This window comes from Neopsephotus bourkii, unplaced genomic scaffold (assembly GCF_033783945.1).
Source record: "Neopsephotus bourkii isolate Nb327-2 ecotype Australia unplaced genomic scaffold, CSIRO-AGI_Nbou_v1 NB_1292, whole genome shotgun sequence".
Lineage (NCBI taxonomy): Eukaryota > Metazoa > Chordata > Aves > Psittaciformes > Psittacidae > Neopsephotus > Neopsephotus bourkii.
In genome coordinates, this window is record NW_026901776.1 from 3104332 (window position 1) to 3127638 (window position 23307).

At 37.3% G+C, this 23307-nt stretch overlaps 1 protein-coding gene across 7 annotated transcripts in view; it reads right to left on the bottom strand.

Annotated features, from left to right (window-relative positions):
• Positions 1 to 23307, bottom strand: part of RGS7 (regulator of G protein signaling 7) — a 254779-nt gene that overhangs the window by 124213 nt on the left and 107259 nt on the right. For all 7 annotated transcript variants that reach the window (XR_009727292.1, XR_009727293.1, XM_061365744.1 and 4 more), the window contains exon 3: positions 21055 to 21151. Coding sequence is in view for 5 of the 7 variants with exons in the window: in XM_061365744.1 (XP_061221728.1) it covers positions 21055 to 21151 (97 nt within the window). In the remaining 2 variants the exon portion in view is untranslated. The remainder of the gene's footprint in view (positions 1 to 21054; positions 21152 to 23307) is intronic.

Here is a 23307-nt window from a genome sequence, read left to right on the forward strand (position 1 = left end):
GAGTTACAGAAAATAATTTGTGTTTTACAATTTGCACAACAGTATGTGCAAGAACTTTGGGAACACTAACTTCCCTAGTACTACCCTAATGAAGACATGGTCCCTTTTATTTCTACAGGAGTGGTGGCCACTGAGGCAAAACCAATAGCCCGCTACCACAGAGACAGAATGGCTATGTCAATGATGAAAATCCAAGAGACTTAGTTCCAAGCCGCACTTACGAGGCCTAGGTTAGACTATCATGTTTTAGACAACACTGAAAAGACTGAAGGTGTTCTTCTTTTTTTTGCATTTACAAGAGAAGTACTATATTCATAATATTAAATGAACATAACTAAAAAATAACAGGTAAATTTTCCTGTCACTTCAAGTAGGCAAGACTTAATAATTTATTGATTTTTAAAGTGCTGGATTAGCTATCAGAGCTTCTTCTTCAATAATGAATCAGCCTTACTCTATTTCTTTATAAAAGCCATGCAAGATGCAGGAAATGTACAGATACAGGTCAGTGTTTAACATGTAGAATTCACACAGGGCTTCTAAGCATTTCAGACTTGTTCTTGGTTTTATTCCATATGAAAACTCTACATATCATTTGCATTAGTGGCTGCAAATAAACGGGTTTTGGGTTTGGTACATTCTTTTTAATCTTAGCATTCTACTTAGTTTTAATCCATCATATCTATCCTATGTCTTCCTTAAAGGAAATTGGTTTTAAGATGCTTGTTGGATTGTCTTCCTTTTAAATAGCAGCTTGAAAGTGTTTGCAAGTAAATTTGCTCATTTGCACTACGAAGCATGAAACAATGATAATTATTATTACAGTCTGCATATGTGACATTTGTCTTAAAACAGCTATGAGAGACATTACTGTGGGGATCTGTTACAGACTGCCTGATCAAGGAGAACCTGCGAATGAAGCACTCTATAAGCAGATAAGAAAAGCCTCATGCTCACAGGCCCTCGTTCTCATGGGTGACTTCAACCACCCTGACATCTGTTGGAATGATGGTACGGCTCGGCACAAGCAATCCAGGAGGTTCCTCGATTGTGTGGAAGACAACTTCCTTCTGCAAGTAATAGAGGAGCTGACAATGAGAGGTGCCATGCTTGACCTCGTGCTCACCAACAGGGAAGGGCTCGTTGGAAATGTGACACTCCAGGGCAGCCTTGGATGCAGCGACCATGAGATGGTTGAATTTGAGATCCTCAGGACAGTCAGAAGAGCGTGCAGCAAGCTCACTGCCCTGGACTTCAAGAGAGCAGACTTTGGCCTCTTCAGGAGCGTGCTTAGTAAGATTCCATGGGATATAGCCCTAGAGGGCAGGGGGGCCCAAGACTGTTGGCTGATATTCAAGGATCACCTGCTACAACCTCAGGAGTGTTGCATCCCAACTAGAAGGAAGTGCAGCAGGAGGGCCAGGAGACCCCCTTGGATGGATAAGGAGCTGCTGAGGAAAATTCAAATGAAAAAAGAGTCTTATAGAAAGTGGAAGCAAGGACAGGTGGCTTGGGAAGAGTAAAGGGATGTTGTCCGGGAAGCTAGGGACCAGCTTAGGAAAGCTAAGGCCCAGTTAGAATTAAACTTGGCTAGGGATATTAAGGATAACAGGAAGGGATTCTACAGGTACATAGCAAATAAAAAACAGACTAGGGAGAACGTAGGCCCTCTCAGAAAGCTCTCGGGAGAACTGGCTACACAGGATTTGGAAAAGGCTGAGGTTCTGAATGACTTCTTTGCCTCAGTCTTCACTGGCAAAGGCTCTGACAGCACCACCCAAGTCCTGGAAGGCAGACACAGGGACTGTGAGAATGAAGACCTTGGGCCCACTGTAAGAGAGGATCTGGTTCGAGACCATCTTAAAAATCTGAATGTGCACAAATCCATGGGTCCTGATGAAATCCATCCGCGGGTCCTGAAGGAGCTGGTAAATGAAGTTGCTAAGCCGCTGCCATCATATTTGAAAAATCATGGCAGTCAGGTGAAGTTCCTGACGACTGGAAAAAGGGAAATACAACCCCCATTTTCAAGAAGGGGAAAATGGATGACCCGGGGAGTTACAGACCAGTCAGTCTCACCTCTGTGCCTGGCAAAATCTTGGAGCAGACTGCCCTGGAAGGCATGCTAAGGCACATGAAAAACAACAAGGTGCTTGGTGACAGCCAGCATGGTTTCACTAAGGGGAAATCCTGCCTGACCAATTTGGTGTCCTTCTATGATGGGGCTACAGAACTGATGGACAGGGGTAGAGCAGCTGATGTCATCTACCTGGACTTGTGCAAAGCGTTCGACACTGTCCCACAGGACATCCTTGTCTCTAAATTGTAGAGACATCAATTCGATATCCACTCGGTGGATAAAGAACTGGCTGGATGGCCGCACACAAAGAGTTGTGGTCAATGGCACAATGTCCAGCTGAAGACCAGTAACGAGTGGTGTTCCTCAGGGATCAGTGTTGGGACCGGTCTTGTTCAACATCTTTGTTGCTGACATGGACAGTGGGATTGAGTACGCCCTCACCAAGTTTGCCGATGACACCAAGCTGTGTGGTTCGGTTGATACGCTGGAGGGAAGGAATGCCATCCAGAGGGACCTTGACACGCTTGTGAGGTGGGCTGATGCCAACCTCATGAAGTTTAACCATGCCAAGTGCAAGGTCCTACACCTGGGTCGGAGCAATCCCAGACACAGCTACAGGTTGGGCAGAGAAAAGATTCAGAGCAGCCCTGCGGAGAAGGACTTGGGGGTGTTGGTCGATGAGAAAATGAACATGAGCCAGCTTCAGTGTGCGCTTGCAGCCCAGAAAGCCAACCGTATCCTGGGCTGCATCAAAAGGAGCGTGACCAGCAGGTCGAAGGAGGTAATCCTGCCCCTCTACTCTGCTCTCGTGAGACCTCACTTGGAGTACTGTGTACAGTTCTGGTGCCCTCAACATAAAAAGGGCATGGAGCTGTTGGAACAAGTCCAGAGAAGGGCCAAAAGGATGATCAGGGGACTGGAGCACCTCCCATATGAAGATAGGCTGAGAAAGTTGGGTCTGTTCAGCCTGGAGAAGAGAAGGCTGCATGGAGACCTCATAGCAGCCTTCCAGTACCTGAAGGGGGCCTATAGGGATACTAGGGAGGGACTCTCCATTAGGGACTGTAGCGATAGGACAAGGGGTGACAGGTTCAAACTTAAACGGGGGAAGTTTAGATTGGATATAAGGAAGAAGTTTTTTACTGTTAGGGTGGTGAGGCACTGGAATGGGTTGCCCAAGGAGGTTGTGAATGCTCCATCCCTGGCAGTGTTCAAGACCAGGCTGGACAAAGCCTTGGGTGAGATGGTTTAGTGTGAGGTGTCCCTGTCCATGGCAGGGGGGTTGGAACTTGATGATCTTAAGGTCCTTTCCAACCCTAACTATTCTATGATTCTTTGCTTAGTGCCATTTCCCGCTAGGGTAATTTAAAAGACATTTTTTCTTAAATATAATACATAACTACTCTTCTAGAGTTAACATGTTGCAAATGAATATATATTCATACCATATAGCACTTATTTAAAGTTCTGCTCTCCCATAACTAATTTTCTTCTTATAAATTTAGTACTTTGTTATTAATGTGAACTGTTTTAAATGCTTCAGTGAAGGACTGCTTTAACTGCTTCTTGTAGCTAGCTCTTTATTCTTTCCTCTATGCAGGCTGCTAATTTTTTAACCACAATAGGACTCTTGAAAGGTTTTGGTATGGTAAGATAGCACGCTTCCTAGGCAACAATGCCCTTAAGGTATAAATTATCTCACACTAATACATGTTTTCTTGTGTCTTCCTGCTTAATTGCAACACTCTAAAAAAAAAAATGTACATTTCTGGGTTTGTTTTTTTAAGGTAGCATTTTGAGTAGCTATGCTTGACTTATTTTGACTCAAAACAGAGTTTGTGTTGAGGAAATGGAAGCAACTAGTTTGCATTCACTATTCCTCATTTTCTATACTAACTTTTAAATATGCTGATGTCAAATACTGTCCTAATTAAAAAAACCCAAATTATTCTACTTTGTGCAAAAGTTAGTCATTGCACTGCTTTACGGGGTTTTTCTTTTTGTGGTGTTACTTAAGCAGGTGAGGGGAATATAAGCTGAATGCTTGAGCAGTAAAAAGAGCTCAACTTCAGGTTTCCTCTTTTTTTTTGAGAGGAATGCTATAACTATATATTACCCTAAGTATTTGCCAGACACAAACACCATGAGAAAAATATAGCTTGTATATAATACTGATCACTCTTTCCTTGTACTTTAATTCCTACCCACTCCTATCCATTTTCCAAAGTGCTAAATAGTCTGCTCTCTTATATAGAAAGTGGCTTGTGAAAAACCAAAAAGGCTTATTTTGCACTTACACATGATCATTAAGTACAATTCGTGCCCTTCGATGCCAGGCTTGACACTGTTAATAAACACCCTCAGCTAGAAACCATAGAGAGGAAACTTGAAGATGAAAAAAAAACACCTTTGAAAACCCCAGATCCTAGTGGGTGCACCCACATATTGTTATATTCCAGACACAATTAACAACGCCTCTATTTCATCACAAAATTAACAAAGTCTATTTCATCAGACACAACTAACCCAGCCACAGGCAAATTCTATCTTTGGTATGAAGGCACACAGTGTGTTGCTGGATGAGAGAAGTTTGGGGATCCCAAGCTCTGCACTTCAGTGGATTGCAGCTGCACTAAGTACCTGTTTGCAGGCCCTCAGCTCCTGGCAGCAGCAGAAAGCACAGAAATCCCATCTCCTCAAGCACGCAGCAGCACATGGCCTGACCCAATGACAGGTGGGTGGCTTTTTTCTTGTTTTTTCTCTGACCTTGCTGGGTGCTGTCTCATTTGTAGTCAATTAATAGTTTCAGACTGTTTGTCCATAATCATAAAAGCTAGATTTGTTTCTAATACATGCTTCATACACCAGTGCTGACACATATATTAAGTGCAGTGATTTTGTTATGTTCTGAGTAAAGAAAGGTTTAGTTAAATCTCGATGGACTTTACTGAAGTTTTTCTTCCCGTAAAAAGTATTTAAGCATTTTTTTTTTGTGTGTGTGAACAAATATTTCAAAATGAATCCATTCCTTCTATTAGTACTGTAATTGCAGTGTTCATTTCCCAGGAGAAAAATCGAGTATTGGAAATAGTAAGGCCCAGTGAGAAAAAAAGCACTTTTTGATTTAAGGCAGAATTTGTTATTCAGGATTTCTCTGTTTCTGCTTCTTTCTTTCCAAGTCAATACCGATTTCTCTGTTTCTGCTTCTTTCTTTCCAAGTCAATACCAATCAAAGATGAAAAGCATATTTTATTTTTTAGATTATGCCAGCAAGAACATATTCCTTCCCGAAATAATAGAAAATCTCTATTAGATCTGAGACACAGGGCTATAATCTCCTTTTTATTTGACAGATATGCTGATCTGAGAAGAGTTTCAGCTGACTGAGGACATCTACTGCAAATACTACAACTAATATATTCCATTTTTCTTTTTTGCTACACATTCTACCTGTTTATATTTTTGCTGTAGCTAATGCAAAACTCAAGAACTCTGCTTTGTGAACTGTGCGGTCTCCATTTTTCTTTCTGCTTGTTATTTTTTTGGAAATTAAATGTTCCGTTTGGATAGCTCGTTACAAAAACCAGCATTTAAATTCAGTGATTCCCTTGTTAAACCCCAAATGGCAATTTTTAAGTACAATTTTTAAAACAGAACATTATCTGTATTTGTACCTGATGCCTTGTACAGAAGATAGCAAATTATCATTCATGAAATTTTATTTTATTTATTCTTCTTATTCCTTCTACATCTCTTACTACATCTACCTGCACATCAGGACTCTATTTTTGAGTACAGATAGAAACTGTCTGTACTATCTATCTTGGCTTGACTAGTAATAAACTGAGCACAGAGACTCAGCAAATATTGACGTCTAAGTTTGATGGTGTTGACTGAACTGCCAAGCTGTAGAAATGTGCCAGAAGAACATTTCACAAACACTGAGTTATAGATTTTATCTCACCTTTTATAACAAAGGATCTAAGAATATTTGACAGAAAACCCTTAAGCTGGGGGCACTTTTCAGGAGAGCCATTATGATGGGATTTAAAATAGATACATATAGGACTACATTACTTTTTCACTCTGACTTCAGTATCTATTTTGCTTTCTGTTTTGTTAAAAAAAATAAAATTGGAAGGAAATTTCCATTTTCAGACTTTTCAGCGGAAACTATTTCCATTCTCAGTGACTTTTCAGCTGAAACTAACTAGAATATTACATTTTAAAACAGAAATATAAGTGTAAAAGTGTAACAGTATGCATGTCTAGGACTCTTTTCCAAAGCTCTTTAACAAGGTCATTTTTACAATCTAGTAAGATTACCAGAGACTATGTCTAGACACACACCTTATCCTGGATAGCCATAACTCAAATAACCTAATTTAGAATATCAAAGCCCTTCAAAACTCACAGCACTGAGAAGACACACTTTCCCTATAAGATTCTGCTTCTTTCACAAGAATTCATCACTCATTCCACATTAAATAATCTACGTTCCTCGAGGAAATCTTTTCCTATATTCTTATCCCTAAATGAATAATTATGGTTCCTGAATAATCCAAACAGATACTGTTTCCAAAAACATGCAATGCCTTTGATCAAAAAGCAAACACCTTCAAGCAGTTTGGAACCTTTAAACTAGTAGTACCTGGCAATGCTTTTCCTTCTTTGTTAAAAGTCTTTAATTTTGCCTTCCATCTTCTCAACTCATTTCCTATTCAGGAGTCTGTTGCAATTTTTCCCCTGTAACTGAGAGTGCTAACAAATACCTTTCCCTTTCTTAAAATGTAGGTGATCCTGTTTCTCAGTTAGGAATTTCCAATTAGCATGCTAGCTTGAATTCATTACTCTATCAATTTATCTTGACTCTATTAAAATGCATTTTCAAAAGGTATTTGATGTTCACTTTATTCTCAGGTTTATTTCTCTAAAAATGCTATATCTTCAGCCTGTTATAATTTCATGTGTTTCATAGCTCATCAACTGCTCTGTAAGGTTTTCTTCTGCCTAATATACAATTTTAATACAGTTGCCTCTCTATGAAGTTCCTCAGACACTTTCAAAAATTTTACTTCTGTTTTACATGCCATCACTAATAGTTAGAAATAACAGGCTAAAGCATCATCTATAAAGTGTAATTATATCAGACTAAATCCAAAACTAATTGGGTGACTGGTTGGATTAAACCCAGTACATCACCTCTCAGAATAAAAGGAGGAGAGCTTTATTGAGATTAATTTACAGAACTCATTTAACCCATTTCAGAGATAATTTATAAGCAGTGTCTTAAATCTCAGCTGTGTCACATGAAATTAAACAGTATATTAGACCATCCAACTCATGTGTACATTACCTTCGTGCTGGTTTGACAGAGCTTGTGACAGCCACTGCTGAATGGTACCTGCTCAGTAGTTCAACAGTGTACTACTGTTGAATCCGAGTTCCCTGTCCCTTACATGGCTGCCCAAAGGAGAAAAGAGCTATGATGAAAACACAGAGAAAGGTGGACATTAGCCTCCTAAATTCTGCTTGAACAACACAATGTTCTTTGTAACACAGCTATATTTTATATCTACTTCCAGTCCAGAGCAAACAACCCACAGCACAAGCAGAGCAGCTGTGGTCCACTTGCATATGCTGACCATTGTAGCTGTGTCTTTGTGGCCTGGAATTTTAGAATTCACAATAAAATTTTTTAGATGATTTTTCAACAGTCTGAAACACACAGATAACATGCAAGGCCTACCTAAGTATTTCTGTAAATCTGTATTTGACCCCAGGTGGAAAAACAGAAATGAGTCACTCCACCTCCGCCTTTCATTAAGACAGAATTCTGATTTGTTCTATTGAATAGATGTCTTTACAAGTACGAAAGGACTTGATAAAATTGTTTTAAAACACCCACTTGTAGAATTCGAATAGTAAGAACACAAAAATAATACCACTACTACTCAGAAAACAAGTTCCTAGAGAACAAATAAGTTTTTTTCTCTGAAGAGTATGGAAGCAATAAGAAATCAAACTTGAAATGATTACTGATGACAGCAATTAGAAAAATCACAAGAGGGTTAAAGGGGTGGGAAGAAGAACAGAAGGTGTAATTTATGTAAACAAACCATTAACAGGAATGTTTGTCCCAGTGCCTTTTATCTATTCATAAAATATTCCCTTGTTCTAGAAATAAAGTATTTCAGGTAACAACTGCACATTTTACTAGATACTTATTTTGTTTAAGGTCTGCAAGACTTGACTTAAACAATAAGTAAGTCCAAAATTTACAAGTCTACAGAAGTCTAAGGGCTATAAAGTATTTCTGCATTTTCACTATTTCACAATTGATTATAAAAGTTTAAAGGGCAAAAATTCTGGCACAAGGCAAGTCCATGATGTGCTGACATCCATGAGACCCCCACATGCACATACTAATTTTGTATTTATCCCTGAAGAGACAGAAAAATACAACTTAATCATCAACCTCCTTCTCAATATTTTTCCACAAGCCTTATACATATTCAGGACCCAAGCTACAGCGCTGTACAGCAGTTTTAAATGGCTTCCTCTCATGAAATTTGTAATCATTTAATGCATAAAAGGAATATTTGATCGCATTGGTGGCTAAATTGAGATCCAAATGGATATGGTGAAATACCTTAAATGCATATTCCTTGCTGGTGTCTGTACATCAAAATTACATGTATAGCTGTTTTATCACAAAAGGTTACAGACCCTTCTGCAGGTCTGGAAAATATATATATATATAGTATTTTAAAGAACAGCCTTGCATTTTCAAAGCATTTTATCAAAATCCTTCAAAAGGTAAATATTTCAGGGACAGCTGAGGGGATTGAGTCATCTGCAAATCCCCCATGTCTGGTGCTTTCCATATAATAATACAATGGAACCAAATTCTCAGCCACAGCTCAAACCCTTCAGAGACACTACATGATTCTAACAGTGAAATATTCACCAAAAACCCATCAGTCCCACTTGCCTGCTCCTACACCGAAGCACTACCAGGACTTACAATAAAAAATATTATCCCACAAAATGTGGGTATGGGTAGCTTAAGAATAATTTCATTTTCCTCCCTTTTGTTATTTTTTTATTCTCAATGCTTTCCAATTGGTTTGACTCCACTATCTAAGTCTTGGCAATGTCTAAGACAAAGGAGGACCTCATAAATAATTTATTTGTGCCTTCTACCTGGATTCCTGGAGAGTCTTGGGTTTCTGCTCTGTTCCTCAGACACCAAAGTCATCAGCCTGCACCTTCTGACTACCTGGCATCTGCTACAAGAGCTCTGCCCATTTCCTGCTGTGGTCTATACCCTTGCTCTGTGGAGCAATGCAGGGAGGGAAGCAGCATGCAGCAAAAAAAGATGCTGTGTGGAAGTGAAACGGCAAGGTGCACAGCAGAAACACTGGGCTTTGTGCCTTCAAAGCTGCCAATATGCTCTGGCCTCAGGGACTGCTGAGTCTGTGGGGCTGGGATCAGGGAAAACAAAGGAACTCCTGTAGGCTTACATGCTTGTTTTGTAACATCAAGGCTCATTCTCCAACTGCAAAGACTGGAATGCAGATTTTTAAACTTGTGACGATTCTTGTGAAGCTCAGGAGCATCCTACAATAGGCTCTGCCAAATCCTTGCAGTGGTATAAGTGACATTCATCACACATATGAGTGCTCTTAATTCCTGTTAACAAATTGTTTTGTTCCAATTATTCAATTACTTGATAATCTGTGAAAATGAATTCATATCTATGGTCCATTTATTTGCATAGTGATAATCAATCACAGTAAGCCGAGTGGAACTACCTTTATTTCCTGGGTGAGTTACTTTCTAATTTAAACTTATCTTACTTTTTTGAGGACACAGCTGGAAGGAAATAATATTAGAACTTCCTTATGACTTTTTCAATGTCAAATGGATAGGATTTTTTGAAAAACTATTTGTTGAAGCTAAAACCTTTTAAAAGTCTTAAATGTCCCATTTCCAATGTTTTCTAAAAATAAACATTCCATTTTTTCATTCTGCTCTGGAATGCTTTTTATTTTTATTTTAAATTAAAACCTTTCAATTTTGACATATTGAAAGCTGAGAATCTAGCTTCTTGACCTAAGTCAGGAGAAAAATGTTTTAACTATTTCAAATTCTCCTGGCCTGGGATGTCTTGCCAACTCCAGAAAAAGAAAAATTCCTTAATATTTTTTTTTTGTTGTTTTTCAGACTGCCAGTATGCAGTAACAACCACGCAATGAAAACTCAGATCTTACTATTCTGTTTCTCTTACCATCACAAATACCCCGAATCCCTGACAGATAAAAATCTCATACATGCAGATACACCACACAGGACTGCTCAGTCTGTGTCATGATCGTTCACTTCACTAAACATGCCCAAGCTCAAACAAACACTCAGATAGGCCCATACCAGGCAACTGTTCAGGTAAGAAGTTCCAGAAAATCCAGATAAATATTAGATCCTAGTTTACTAGAAGCCAGCTACACTGAGTGCAGCTTACTTGCAGTGAGAGGGGGGTCATGAAATAACATCCTACTAACATGTAAAATACTGCTTTTACAGTGACATTTGTTACTATAAAGTGTACATCCATTGTTTGATAATAGCACCATGCAAAACTAGTCTGTGGATAATTTCAGCAGCAACAGAAATACAGTTACAATTATCAGAATTTATTCCTTGCTGTCCTGTTGCAAAGACAGGTCTGTAGTCATCTGATGCAACTGCAATGAGTCTTTTTCCTCATAGGTGGAACCAATAGAATTAGGAGCTAAATCACAAATCATCTTGTAAATCCTGCTAACTTGGTTTCTTCCTTAAGAGGCACAGTCTCCAGGAAATGATTTAATTGGTGTGATTATTTTAACTGCTGGCCAACTATATTTATCTGGCTGTAAAAATGGCCAATTGAAATCTTTCTCTTTGCATGCTGTTGATTTAAATATTTCAAAGCACTTTAAAACAGTAGATTTAAAGACAATAAGATAGTAGTAGTAGTGACAGGACAAGGGGTAATGGGTTAAAACTTAAACAGGGGAAGTTTAGATTGGAAATAAGGAGGAAATTCATTCCTGCTAGGGTGGTGAGGCACTGGAATGGGCTGCCCAGGGAGGTTGTGAATGCTCCATCCCTGGCAGTGTTCAAGGCCAGGCTGGACGAGGCCTTGGGTGAGATGGTTTAGTGTGAGGTGTCCCTGTCCATGTCAGGGGGGTTGGAACTTGATGATCTTAGGGTCCTTTCCAACCCTAACTATTCTATGATTCTAAGATAGAATTTCATGTACTAAAATGATCAAATTGAAGCAGAAAGAAATTAGGTTCATAAATTCTATGTTAGCTGTCATTTAAGATAAATAGGGGAACTACTACTCCAGATGCATTTTTAACATCTTTAAAAGAAAGTGAATGTATATGTTTACGTTGTATTACACCTCGCAGGATTCCTTTAAAGAAGATATTATTTGTATCTGTATTAGCAATACTTATCATATGTCTATATTGCTTCCTATACACATATAATAAATAATAACCAGTCAAACAGTCACCGTGCCACCAGACAACAGCATACAATGCTGCGCAAATTAAAAATCTGGATATTTTTCAACACATACTTCACAATGCAATTGTATTAATATCTATTGTCACTCTAAAGCAATTTTAAATACCTGCCTAACTGTAGCAAGGCAGTACCTGCCTAACTACATCCTGGCACACAGAACTACTTTGTTCCATTCTAATTGACCATATGTTCAAGGCAGAAACCTACTAACACACATTCCCAGCTTTAGGATTACATTTCGGTCATTCAAAATGATACTTAATCCTACATACTGTTGCAAAGGTGTTGGCAAGACAATGAATAGCTTTTGGACTCAAGGGTTCTGACCTTAGAGGTTTCTTTTCTTTTCATCTTTAAGTGGGTGCTCTTTTCTGGGATAGTTTCCAGAGACTATTTATCAAGCGTACCTTGAAAACAGATTTCAAGTTTTAGTAAGACCCCCACTAACACTCAACAAGGACTTCATTTGTGTTCAGCTATACCCTTCCTCTCTGCATCCTTAATATTAGCAGTGGATTTCCCTCTCATCTCAGAATATCAGTGACTGTGAACACAGTAGCAACTCTCTCCTCAGAAGATGCTTCTCTTCTGTGTGCCTCTGTGAAAAACTCCAGTGTGATTTAAACAAACAGCTCTTTGTCAGAGAAGTACCTCATAATGGATGGAGTCAAGCAGTATACTTTGCCTCCTAATCAAAACAATTACTTAAAATACAGATGCCTGGATAATTCTCACTGATCTTTATTTCACCGCTCTAATCATCGCTATGCAACTTGAACAGTACTTCTTTCCAAGACATTGCTGGGAAGGGAAATAATTTTCATAGAATCCCTGGATATATTTCTATACAGTCACTCTTAGACATATTCCAGTCTTCCCACAAGGCTCTATGCACACAACAGATTTCAGTGAGCCTATGTTATCAATCACTATTACAGAGGCTGCTTATATCAGCTTAAAATACTTTTTTAAGCTGATATATTTATTATGCATTGCCTCCATAGGAAAATTTATATGGCATAAATACGCATGGCATGTTTGTGTGTCTGGGTGTCGAAGCAGGCTATTGTCTCTGCTTTCTGCAAGTCCTACTCGTTGCTGAGACAAAAATTAGCATAAGAAAATAAAATTATTACCTGGTGTTATGCCAGAAAAAACAGCAAACTACCTAACATGAACCTGTGATAGACTGCAGAATTCCTGCTAATTTCAGGTTAATGTGAGCCTGATTCAGGGCTCCTTTTCACTCCACCCTTTCCATGAATGTTACATGTCCAGAGACTGGGTGTCAAGGGTGGCAAAGTAGGTAAATTTTTGGCTGCAGTGGAGGCAGTAGGTTTTCCTGTACTCCTCTTAAAAGTACTCATGCTTGAAAGGTGCAACCCCATTCCACTAAAAAAAACTGGCAAAATCTTACATGCACGTTGGCTAGGAAGAAGATGGTGTGGAAAATAGAGGAAAATATTTTCATGACAGAATAACGTAATAGGAAAAGCTAGGAACAAATCTGTATCTATGATTAACAAGCACCACAGCTATTTCTCTGGAAACATGCTGAGCTGTAAGGCCTTACACAGCGTTTGAGAAAAAAGGAGATCATCTAATTCAAACTGTGCATTTTGTGTGCACGAACAACAAATAAGATGAATATTCCCAGCAATCTCCTCTCACAACAAGAGAACAATTATTAAGATATTTTGCCCATCAATGCATGACTCCTATTTCTTTTGCAAATGTCTGTAAAAATAAGCTTTTCATAGCTACTGATTTTAGGAGAACTGACATTTATGATGACTGCTTTACACACAGATTACTCTAAAAGACTTTTCAATGGGTTTTCATATATTTCAGTTTCCTCGAACAATTTTGCAAAATTGCCTCAGACTTTCTTCACTATATTTTCTCCTTTTTACTAATGTTCCCAATGCAATCACCACAGAATTGAAAGGTAAATATATAAATACAATTTTTTGTTGTTGTTTGGGCAGGAGGAAGCATCAATTTTTAATTAAGAATTTGTTCTGTTCAAAATAGCTGATGAAAATGCTTTCACATTTTGAAAAGCTTTTAATTCTGACAGTGATTTATTAAAGGTCTGATGTTAACACATGCCTTAAAATGAAAATGGAGAGCATGATCATCTTGGAGCATTAAAGTTATTGGAAGCTGTTCTTAATTTCTTTCGTTCACTTTTCATTTCAAGTGAGTAAGAGTATTCAGCGCTTACTTGATCCCAGCCCACCACAGCTTGTCACATGGCCATTCTGAGCTTCACAACTGCAACACTGTCACTAGGGTGATTTTCCATAACATACAAAAGTTCTGTCAAGTTTTAAGCAGCTTAAGAGCACCCTTCCCTGGCCAAGTTACAATATCAGTGATGCAGCCAAGGCAAACAGAAACAGGAGGTGAAGGTATGCAGACAGCACTCAAATATACACTTTTTCTGAAAATTTGAAGCACACAAACCACCACTCATTAATCAGTTAATTACCTCACTATGTTGAAATGTCTGTATGTCCAATCTTATGGCGCCACTTACTCAATCTCTTCTACCCATGACTCTAAAAATCATGAACATGATCTTAGTAAACAAGAGAACCAGCCTCCTCCTTAAAAGTATCCGCTCCCAAAAGACCATTAACATCTGAATGCAAATCAGTCACTCTGACAAAGTGATGAATGGAGACAACACACAAGAGAGATTGGTGTTTTAACTTCAAACCAACTATTCATTTGGGGATAGAGGATTATTAACTTTTCATTCTCAGAAGTTCTGCTTTGAAAAGTAAAAATGGCAAGATCCTGCTCTTATTTGCCCTTCAGAACAGGCACAGGAGAGGGAATAAGCCAGCTTCTGTCCTTCGTGTACTGACAGAGATCTCTTCATCAGAGCATTTTACTAAGACTGGAACCTCACTGAGGCCATGAGTCCGCAATTTTAATGTTGTTTGCAAACAGCAAGAGTCTGACTTGGCGTAAAGAAACCAGCAATGATTCCACTATTAAATTATACCTCTAGGAGAATGCAAGAAAAGGGAGGTAAAGGAATGGTGAGAAGAAGAAAGTAGAATGGTGAGTAGAAGAAAGCCCAGCACAGAGGACACTGAAGGGAAAATTTAAAAAATAGGGTCCATAAAATTAGAAGCCTGGGATATGGGAATCCCAGATTCTCACACATAGTTAATTTAGTCTGGAAAAGGTATCAAAAATGGAAATTCCCAAATCCTTGTATTTACCTATAAGACAAAATTACTTTGCTTCAAAGGTACCAGATGATTGAGGTGTTATGCCTTTGTGCGCTCTTCTGTCAATCCAAGCAGTAGAGCTTTCTCTTTTATCTTGTATTTTAGGTAGCAGCACTGAAAAGACATCAGATGCTAACAACTCATTACTCAGCTGGGAAAGATCAAAACCAATGACAGAAGGAATGCTCTCTATCTTGTTATTAGTCCCTTGAGTCATCCAATTCCCATTTTATTGCTCCTTATGTTTTTCTGCCTACCTCTATATAACAAGCAATACTGTTGCAGGTAGCTCCTGTGAATCATTCCTTAGGCTCACCCACCTGTGATTTGTGCATGAGATGACACTGCTTTCCTCTGGGGTCTCTCATTACATCTGACCGGGATACTGTCTGCTTTTCAGCAGAAATTTTGTAATGTTTGAACACATAAATCTCTATTTTTACTAAGCATAGTACTACTAGTGCTCAAATAAAGACTGGTAATTAGTGATTATGAGAATACATTTGCTAGTCAAAGTGCAACATCTCATTATCTTAACAATTTCCCAGGTAGAAGAAAAATAAGCATTTTAGGAGATCAGAAAAAAACAATGAATAAAAATGGCATACGATAGCAATAATATGTCTAAAAATTGGGAAAATACGTCTATATGGAAAAGGTACAATATCAGCTTCACATCCAGGAGAAAAAAAATAATGACTACATGGATTATGTTTTCCTGGGAAGGGTAAATGAATTCTTTCCATTCCTTTTTTAACTATGAGATGTTAAAACACACCTTTCTACTGATCTCCTCCTATATTTGTTGGTTTAAGCTGTGACTGTTTCCAAAACTATTGAGCCACACATCAGAAACAGCCAGTAACAGCTAGTATGAACATGCTTTCCTTGAATATTTTTTACCCCATGTATGCATGTATTCTTAACTGCATTTTTATAGTTCTCCTCACTCCTTCAATAAAAACACCAGCGCCTCTCATTCATGCTTACACACCACTCAGTCGGCACACGCTCCACAGATTTTATTTATCACCAACTATACCCAAGTAGTATACACTTTAAAGTCCTATAAAGTCCTGATAGCCTGTAATGACCATAAGACACCACTATATCACTACATCTCTCTTAATGAAATATCCACTTTATTATTACCTCGTGAAGCTTTCAGTACTGACCAAACCACTTGCCTACCCCATGAAGACCCCCAAAGCAAACCCTTGGCTATTGCAGTCCTTTATCTGTAAACCCTGAATGCTTCTTTATGCTTGAAAGTGAACAGCAAAACTTTGGCATTTACTTGCTGTCTCTCCTTAGTAAAAATAAAAATGATATTTAAGAGCTCCTTCTAATCCCTATGATTCATATGTCAGACTCCCTACATTCATCATTTCAAGCAAGTTTTTTTTTATCCATTTCCAGGCCTAATGCTGAACCATGTTTGAGGCAAATTGCTATCTTTTTATTCCTAATGTGCTAAACAGTGTTAGTAAAGAATGCCTGTGACAACCTTCATTCAATTCCTCCTGTTGACTGGCAAGATGTCTATATAAACTATTTTCTTCATTCCTCCAAAACATTTTAAAATCATGGAGACAACAGCAAGCTCTTCTTTTGTTCATCAAAACACATAATCACATAGAAAGAGCAAACTCTCCTGCCTATTTTTTTTCCTTGGAGCCTGTAAAGTTTCAAATCAAAGCCACAATAATACACAGCTGATGAGTAACATTACTGTGACTACATGGCAAGCACACAGGAGGTACTGCATTATATTGACCATTATTTTAAACTTCTGCCTTCTGAAAACTGAGTGTCCATGACTGTGGTCATCTGCAGCAGCCATAGAAAGTGACTTGGATCCATAAACAGGGATAATTAAAACAAAGTCAAATTTCCCAAGATCCACATGGGAAACTACATGTCATCCTCAAGCCGAGCTTTAGAAGCCCAGATGTGTAATTATGCTTAAAGCTGCTGAGAAAACTGACTCAATCCCTCCTGCAAGAAACTTCCAGTTCACCTGACATACAGTAAATTCAGTTCAGAGAGAGTTCAGACTCTGCTAGAGGACACGCTTCTAGAACTATGCAATTTTTAAAGCACAACCTCTGATCTGATTTTCACATTCAAGATTATAAAGTGAATGACCAAAAGCAACCTATATTTTTCATAATAAAAAGATTATTCCATTTCCAAAGACAGGAAGATATTACTCAAACAATAATGGTTTGCACCACAGCATTGCTTACATACTTAAACAGTCAAGACTAAAGCAATACTACGATTTCCAGCAGAATTTCCATTAACAGTGACCAGTGTAAGATCTAAAATATAATCTAGCATATCTGGTTTCAGCCATTAGTGTACTAGGGCGCATAAGTATATTAATCTGTTTTCTGCAAAGCTGTGCATGCAAATTCATCTATTTGTTGCACTCAGTCTAAGCCTACTTGCAAGTAAGATCATGGGTGACTCAGCTTGAGGTGAACCATCACTACAGACCATCTGCTACAGCACATCCTCTCTGCTCAAAAGCCTCAGAAGCCCTAGCTGGATGAGGTAATTCAGTGAGACTATGTAAAAGCTAAGGTCTTTCACAAAACCCATTTTCGGCTGAAATTGTAATAGGGATACAGTACAGTGCTACACAGGCCCCAGAAGGCTAGTGTCAGGATGAGTCAGCATAGAATAATGCTGTAAAAGCCATGTGTAGCTCAAAAAAAAAAAAAAGTAAATCCAAACACAGTGGGCATGGAAACTAAATATCTGTTCTGCATCAATGAATTATGCAGATCTTCGTGCAAAATAAGCTCTGAATGCAATGAAACCATTAGCTCATCAAGCCCAACAAGCTACAGTACAGAATAATTCTGGGGTGTTTGATATTTATTCTTGCTTGTCATGACATACTAAAATACACCACAGATATTCACTGATGAGTACAATAGGTTGCAGGTCTACAGGCAGCATAAGTAAGAGTAGTCAGCTGCCAAAGCTGTACTTCCACTGATTCTTTTATGTTGAATCCCACCTGGAATTAGACAAGGATGAATTCTTCCCCCTCCAATAACTGTATATTTCTATATATAAGAAGCCCCATAATTTCTGATAAAGACCTTGTAACATACTAAATTGTCTGCCATAGTTATTTGCATCAAAAGAAGTATGATTTTGTATAGATTCTTTATCAAAATAACTCGACAGAGTATCATTAACATCATTAATGCTAAACAATCAGGAAAAATCTCTCGGCATTAAGGAATGAGGTAAAGAAACAGGATAGGCACAAACATCTCTGGTTTTGCTGCCTTGTTTTCAGAGATTTTTATCTTGGCATATGCAATATACTGGAGCTCAGTCAAGGACTGGAGTTCTTTCTCACAATCCATTCCACCTCCTGCTTGTAGGCGACTGGAATGCTATCATCCAAATTGGTCTGCCATTCATCATCTCTAGAGAATTTACACTACAGATAAATTTGCTGCATAAACTCAATGTAATACACACCTAAATATGGATACAAATATGAACAGCAATTAGCACACATCTATGGGTTTGCATTCTTTATCATCAAGTAGCCTGCAAACTCATGTTAAGCATACTTTAATCAGGTAAAGACAACTAAATGATTTGCTTTTGAAAGATTTTAAAAAAGCAAGCAAACAAAAAATGGTCTTTTAATTCAAGCAGCTTGCTCACAAAAAATGAATGCATAAATATCAACATCATAAACTTAACTTGTTTTCTATTAATATAAGAAATAGCAAAGTAACTCATCGGTTTTTCCAAACTTTCACAAGGTGAAATAATCTTAGCATTATTTTTCTTTTTTTTTTTTTTCTGAAGTGCACCAATGTACAGCCTATAGAGAATGCTATGCATTTGAAGTGTTTCTCTGTGTGGATATTTTACTTGTAAAAATATATAAGGAATGATTCCATAAACAAGATAATACAATCACATCATCCTATTTGTTATAAGCACCACATTGTACTAAAAGTTTAAATTCAGGTACCATTTCCCAAAATGATTTTGCTAATATAGCCATTCTTACATAGACAACGTCAGTAATTCTGCATTGAAAAGTGACTGCTCTTTCAACTAGTTTTTCACTTGCTGTTTTAGAAGTAACACTATGAAATAAAAACACCTCTCTTGCTTTTATAACAACATAATGAAAATGTTGGCCCATAAAATCTTTTTACTACAGACAATTTATGGACATCTTTAACTTTTAATGTTATGTTTTACATGTTGTGTAAAGGATTCTTCCAGGTCTTTCTAAGTCCTTGCAAGAACATGACTTAACTGTGGCAGATCTACCCATTTTGCACACAAACAAACAACTGCAAAGTTCCAGGTTTTATGGGACATAGTCCTGGATAGATGACTGCGTATAATACATGGTTTTTTAATAGACACACAGATATATAAAGATATATATCTATACATATAGATACATAAATATATATGAGCATATAGACTTTTTTTTAACTGGAGAGCATCTCCTCTTGATTAGATCATTTTCATATTCATGCTTTTGTGGCTAATAACAGTACTGTAGGTTGTTATTATATACATTTTCATTGTTATCATCATGATCCTTAGACAATAATATTCTCATGTTTGCTAGTAGTCAATAGTTTTAAGTTCTAGCTGAGATTTATTTGCTACATACACACTTCTAGCACACTGAAGGAAAGCTGCTACTCTCAATATGAAGTTTTTAAGAGTACAGATCCATCCAGGGCAGAGACAGGAAAGTAGATTAATTGAACTCAAATGACAGTTTTGCTGTTCCAGTGGGTTTCTTAGTCATATGTAGAAAGAATTACTGCCCGGGTACTTGAGTGAGAAAATCTGCAAAGGGAAAGAAACCCCAAAATCTCCTATGCTTTTCCTTTCCCACTGCAGTTGATAGAGTTAATGCCTCAATCCAGAAGTTGTATCAGTGACTTCTGTGCACTATTGTATATATATTCTAACACAACCTTAAAAAAGTATAATATCCATTCCAATAAAAAAACAAACAAACAAACAAAATTTTTACAAATAGTGTCTCCTGCTGTACAAATGACCATAGTCTACCTAATTTAAAATACATAGCACACAAGGTAAGACAGAGAACAGAAATTAATACGGATCATTTAATAGGATGCCATGCTATACAAACTTATGGGAAATAAGTCTACTCTTCAGAGACTACTTTATATTCAAGTAGTTTCTAAAATCATAAAGACATTTTATTCATCTGTAAAATTGTTTCCTTCTTTGTGTCAGAATTATTCATTAGCAAAAACATTCCACGGGTTTAAAATTAAAGTATAAAATTCTTCTTGCTGTTCTGTATAGGACAAACTTCTGTAAATATTTTCTAAGCAAGGATTACCTTTTCCACTAGAAAAATTGCAACTGTTACCAGAGTACAGAAAAAGTAGGCTTAGCAATGGCATCTATTTCAGTGGAACTCCATACTCATTGGTACCACAAAATATACAAACGCAGACAATGATATAAAAACATGTAAATAAGTGAATAGATATATTATTCAGGTTAATAAATGGAAATATTTTGATACATATGATGATACTGACTTGAATTAGTTATAATGTTTGTAGCTGTCTTGCAGATCACCACAGACATCTCAGCCTTAGCTTCTTGGGCACAAGCAGCCACTTAAATGTCTGAATTAATTTCTACAGTCCCAATTCAGTATCAGTCACAGAGTGCAGTGTTGGTTTTCCTTTTTTGCTGCTGCTATGGCAATTCTTATCTTCATATACTGGCCTGTACACTAAACTCATAGGTTGCTAAACAGACTAAAATCAAATCTTGCATTTCAAGATCTGAAATGCAGAAACTCTGAAATAAAAATATTGCCATCTTCAGATAACTTACTTTTGGTAGTAAATTAAGTATTCCCTTCACTTAATTTATAGGACAAAAACATCCTTGTGTAAGCCCATTCCAACGTAGGAGAAACATCAAAAATTCCTATAATTAAAGGTTTCCAGCAATGTCTCCTCCAGAACAGATGACTGTGAATTCCCCATAACACTCAGTTAAAAGGATTTTCCATTTGAGCATTCCCTTACATAAGGTAGTGTGGAAACTTAAATACATGAAATATGCTTTTACTCTTACCAGAAAAGACACTGGGAATCTTGGAAAGAAAACTTTTGACTGTACGAATAGGAATCCCATTTTTCTCATCTTGCATGCGGGCTATGACGTCTTCCATCTGAACATAGGTGAAAGAGAGAAAGAATAAAGAAATCCAGAATTATTTCCTAAAATAAATTCTCCAAGAAATCCTAGATCAATCTCTCAGAATGACAAGTATTTCTTTTTAAACTTATAGTTAATATTTTATATTTTTATTGAACAGGCTAAAAAACCTGCAAGTAATTTATTCTTGGACAACATTAAAAAAATGTATGTTCTCAAAGTCTCTTGAGAAAGAAACACCAAACGAGAACAGAGAGATTTAGTTAAAGTAGTTAAAAGAAGTAGTTAAAAAACGCTGCTGGACTGGATATAGAATATGTTTTGATTGTCTTCCTGGTATTGTACTACATATAAAAGCAAAATAGACTCATGCAGCCTTCTAGGGAACTGATACAGTTCTCAAAAAGTCTGTTCAAAATAAAAATAGAGCTTTTAAGTTCAAACATTAATTTTTTTTCTTTTGAGAAGAGGAAAAAGATACATGATGCAATTTTTCATCCCTGGAGACAGCAGAGCCAGAGATGCAAGATATTTGTAAGTAACAGAGTGGGTATAAAATTTTAAAATCACTTCGCTGTATTTAATATTTTTACATTAGTTCATTTTTCCCAACTCAATTCTTTAGGTTAATTTTGCCTGTGTATTTTATAAATCATGCCTAACCCAAACGGTCACTTTACTGGGAACTATGAACAGCAACCCCTTTTCCTGGAAAACACAAAGAATATTTAGATAGAGTCATTGCCTGACAATGCTATTTTTTATTCTTGTACTTTTCATAACTGAACTTTGAACATTAGATAACTCCCATTTTCTTTTTTTGAATATCTAACTCCTCAAAATATTCAATGATATCACCATAAAATAATTGCAACTGTCCTTCCTTTTTCCTTAAATCACCAACATACTCCATACGAAAAACTCTGTGTGACAGAGCAGCTTATATTATTTCAACAGTCAAATCACCTCTGCCCCCCAGTAGGTTCCCAAAGAATTTGTGGCTGGGCTGCAGAGAAAGGAGGCTAACAGACAAAATTCTGTTATACACCTTTTTCCATAGAAGTCAGATGACCTAAATTAGCAAAGAGCAAATCAGCATTACTTGCAGCTGTGCATTAATTGGTCCAATGGGAAGTTGTATAGAGCCAGGAAAAGGAAAGGAAGCAGGGGTCACCAGTGGTGTATATAGGAAAAAGAACAAAATTCCATCAAAAAATGAAACCAAAATCAATTAGTTTGACTGCTCATGAAAACCAGGTTTATACAGAGAGTATCTGGAGGTTTGAATGCTGCATATACTTATGGATCATACATTAATAACCCAAGAAACAAAAATCCAGTGGCATAGTCCAAAATCCAAAGTACACACAAGATGCAGATATTGTCAGCAGGATATGGAAGACTGAGTCTATTGCTCAGAATTAGGGAATGTATAAATGTTACAAAAAAAATATCCAAAACACCACCGTTCATTGTAATGAGTTTCATCTGATATGGAATTCAATTATTTACATAGAAAAGGCCATTAATATTATTCTGAAGAAATTGTCAAGCAGACAAAATGCTATGAAATGGAATCTGCCCCTACATTTGTTATCCATACAATAAAGGGAGGCTTGTTCCAACCCCTTCTAAATTCAGATGGTAAACTGTCTTACTGAGCCCTTAAATGAATAAGAAGTCACTCGAATTCAGGTGTATATCTTTGCTTTAAACAAGGAAGTAAATTTTAACCATAGATGCATGGTCTTCTATGAAAATGAACAGAAGTAAATTTAATGATAAATTCCATGCATGCAGTGTAAGCTTAGGAAATACTGCTAGAACTGCAGAGGGCATAATAATGTGTGCTACACTGGGACAAAATTTGGATGCAATTCATACATAAGGCAATGTGATAAAGGTGTTTTTGCATTATAATAAGGACTACTAGAAAGGTAGGACACAGTCCTGGAACCTGACATTGCAGGTAATGATTTGCAGTTACCTCTTTCTCAGGATCACACAAGAGTGCAAACATTTAATACCTAGCATACCTAGCACTGTCAGTAATCAGTCCTTCTAGGGTATACGGAATATATTGTTAACTGACAGGCACATACGCTTTCCTAAACCTGCTTCATGAACAAGATTTAATCTAAGCTGTATAAAACCTTACTCTGATTGGAA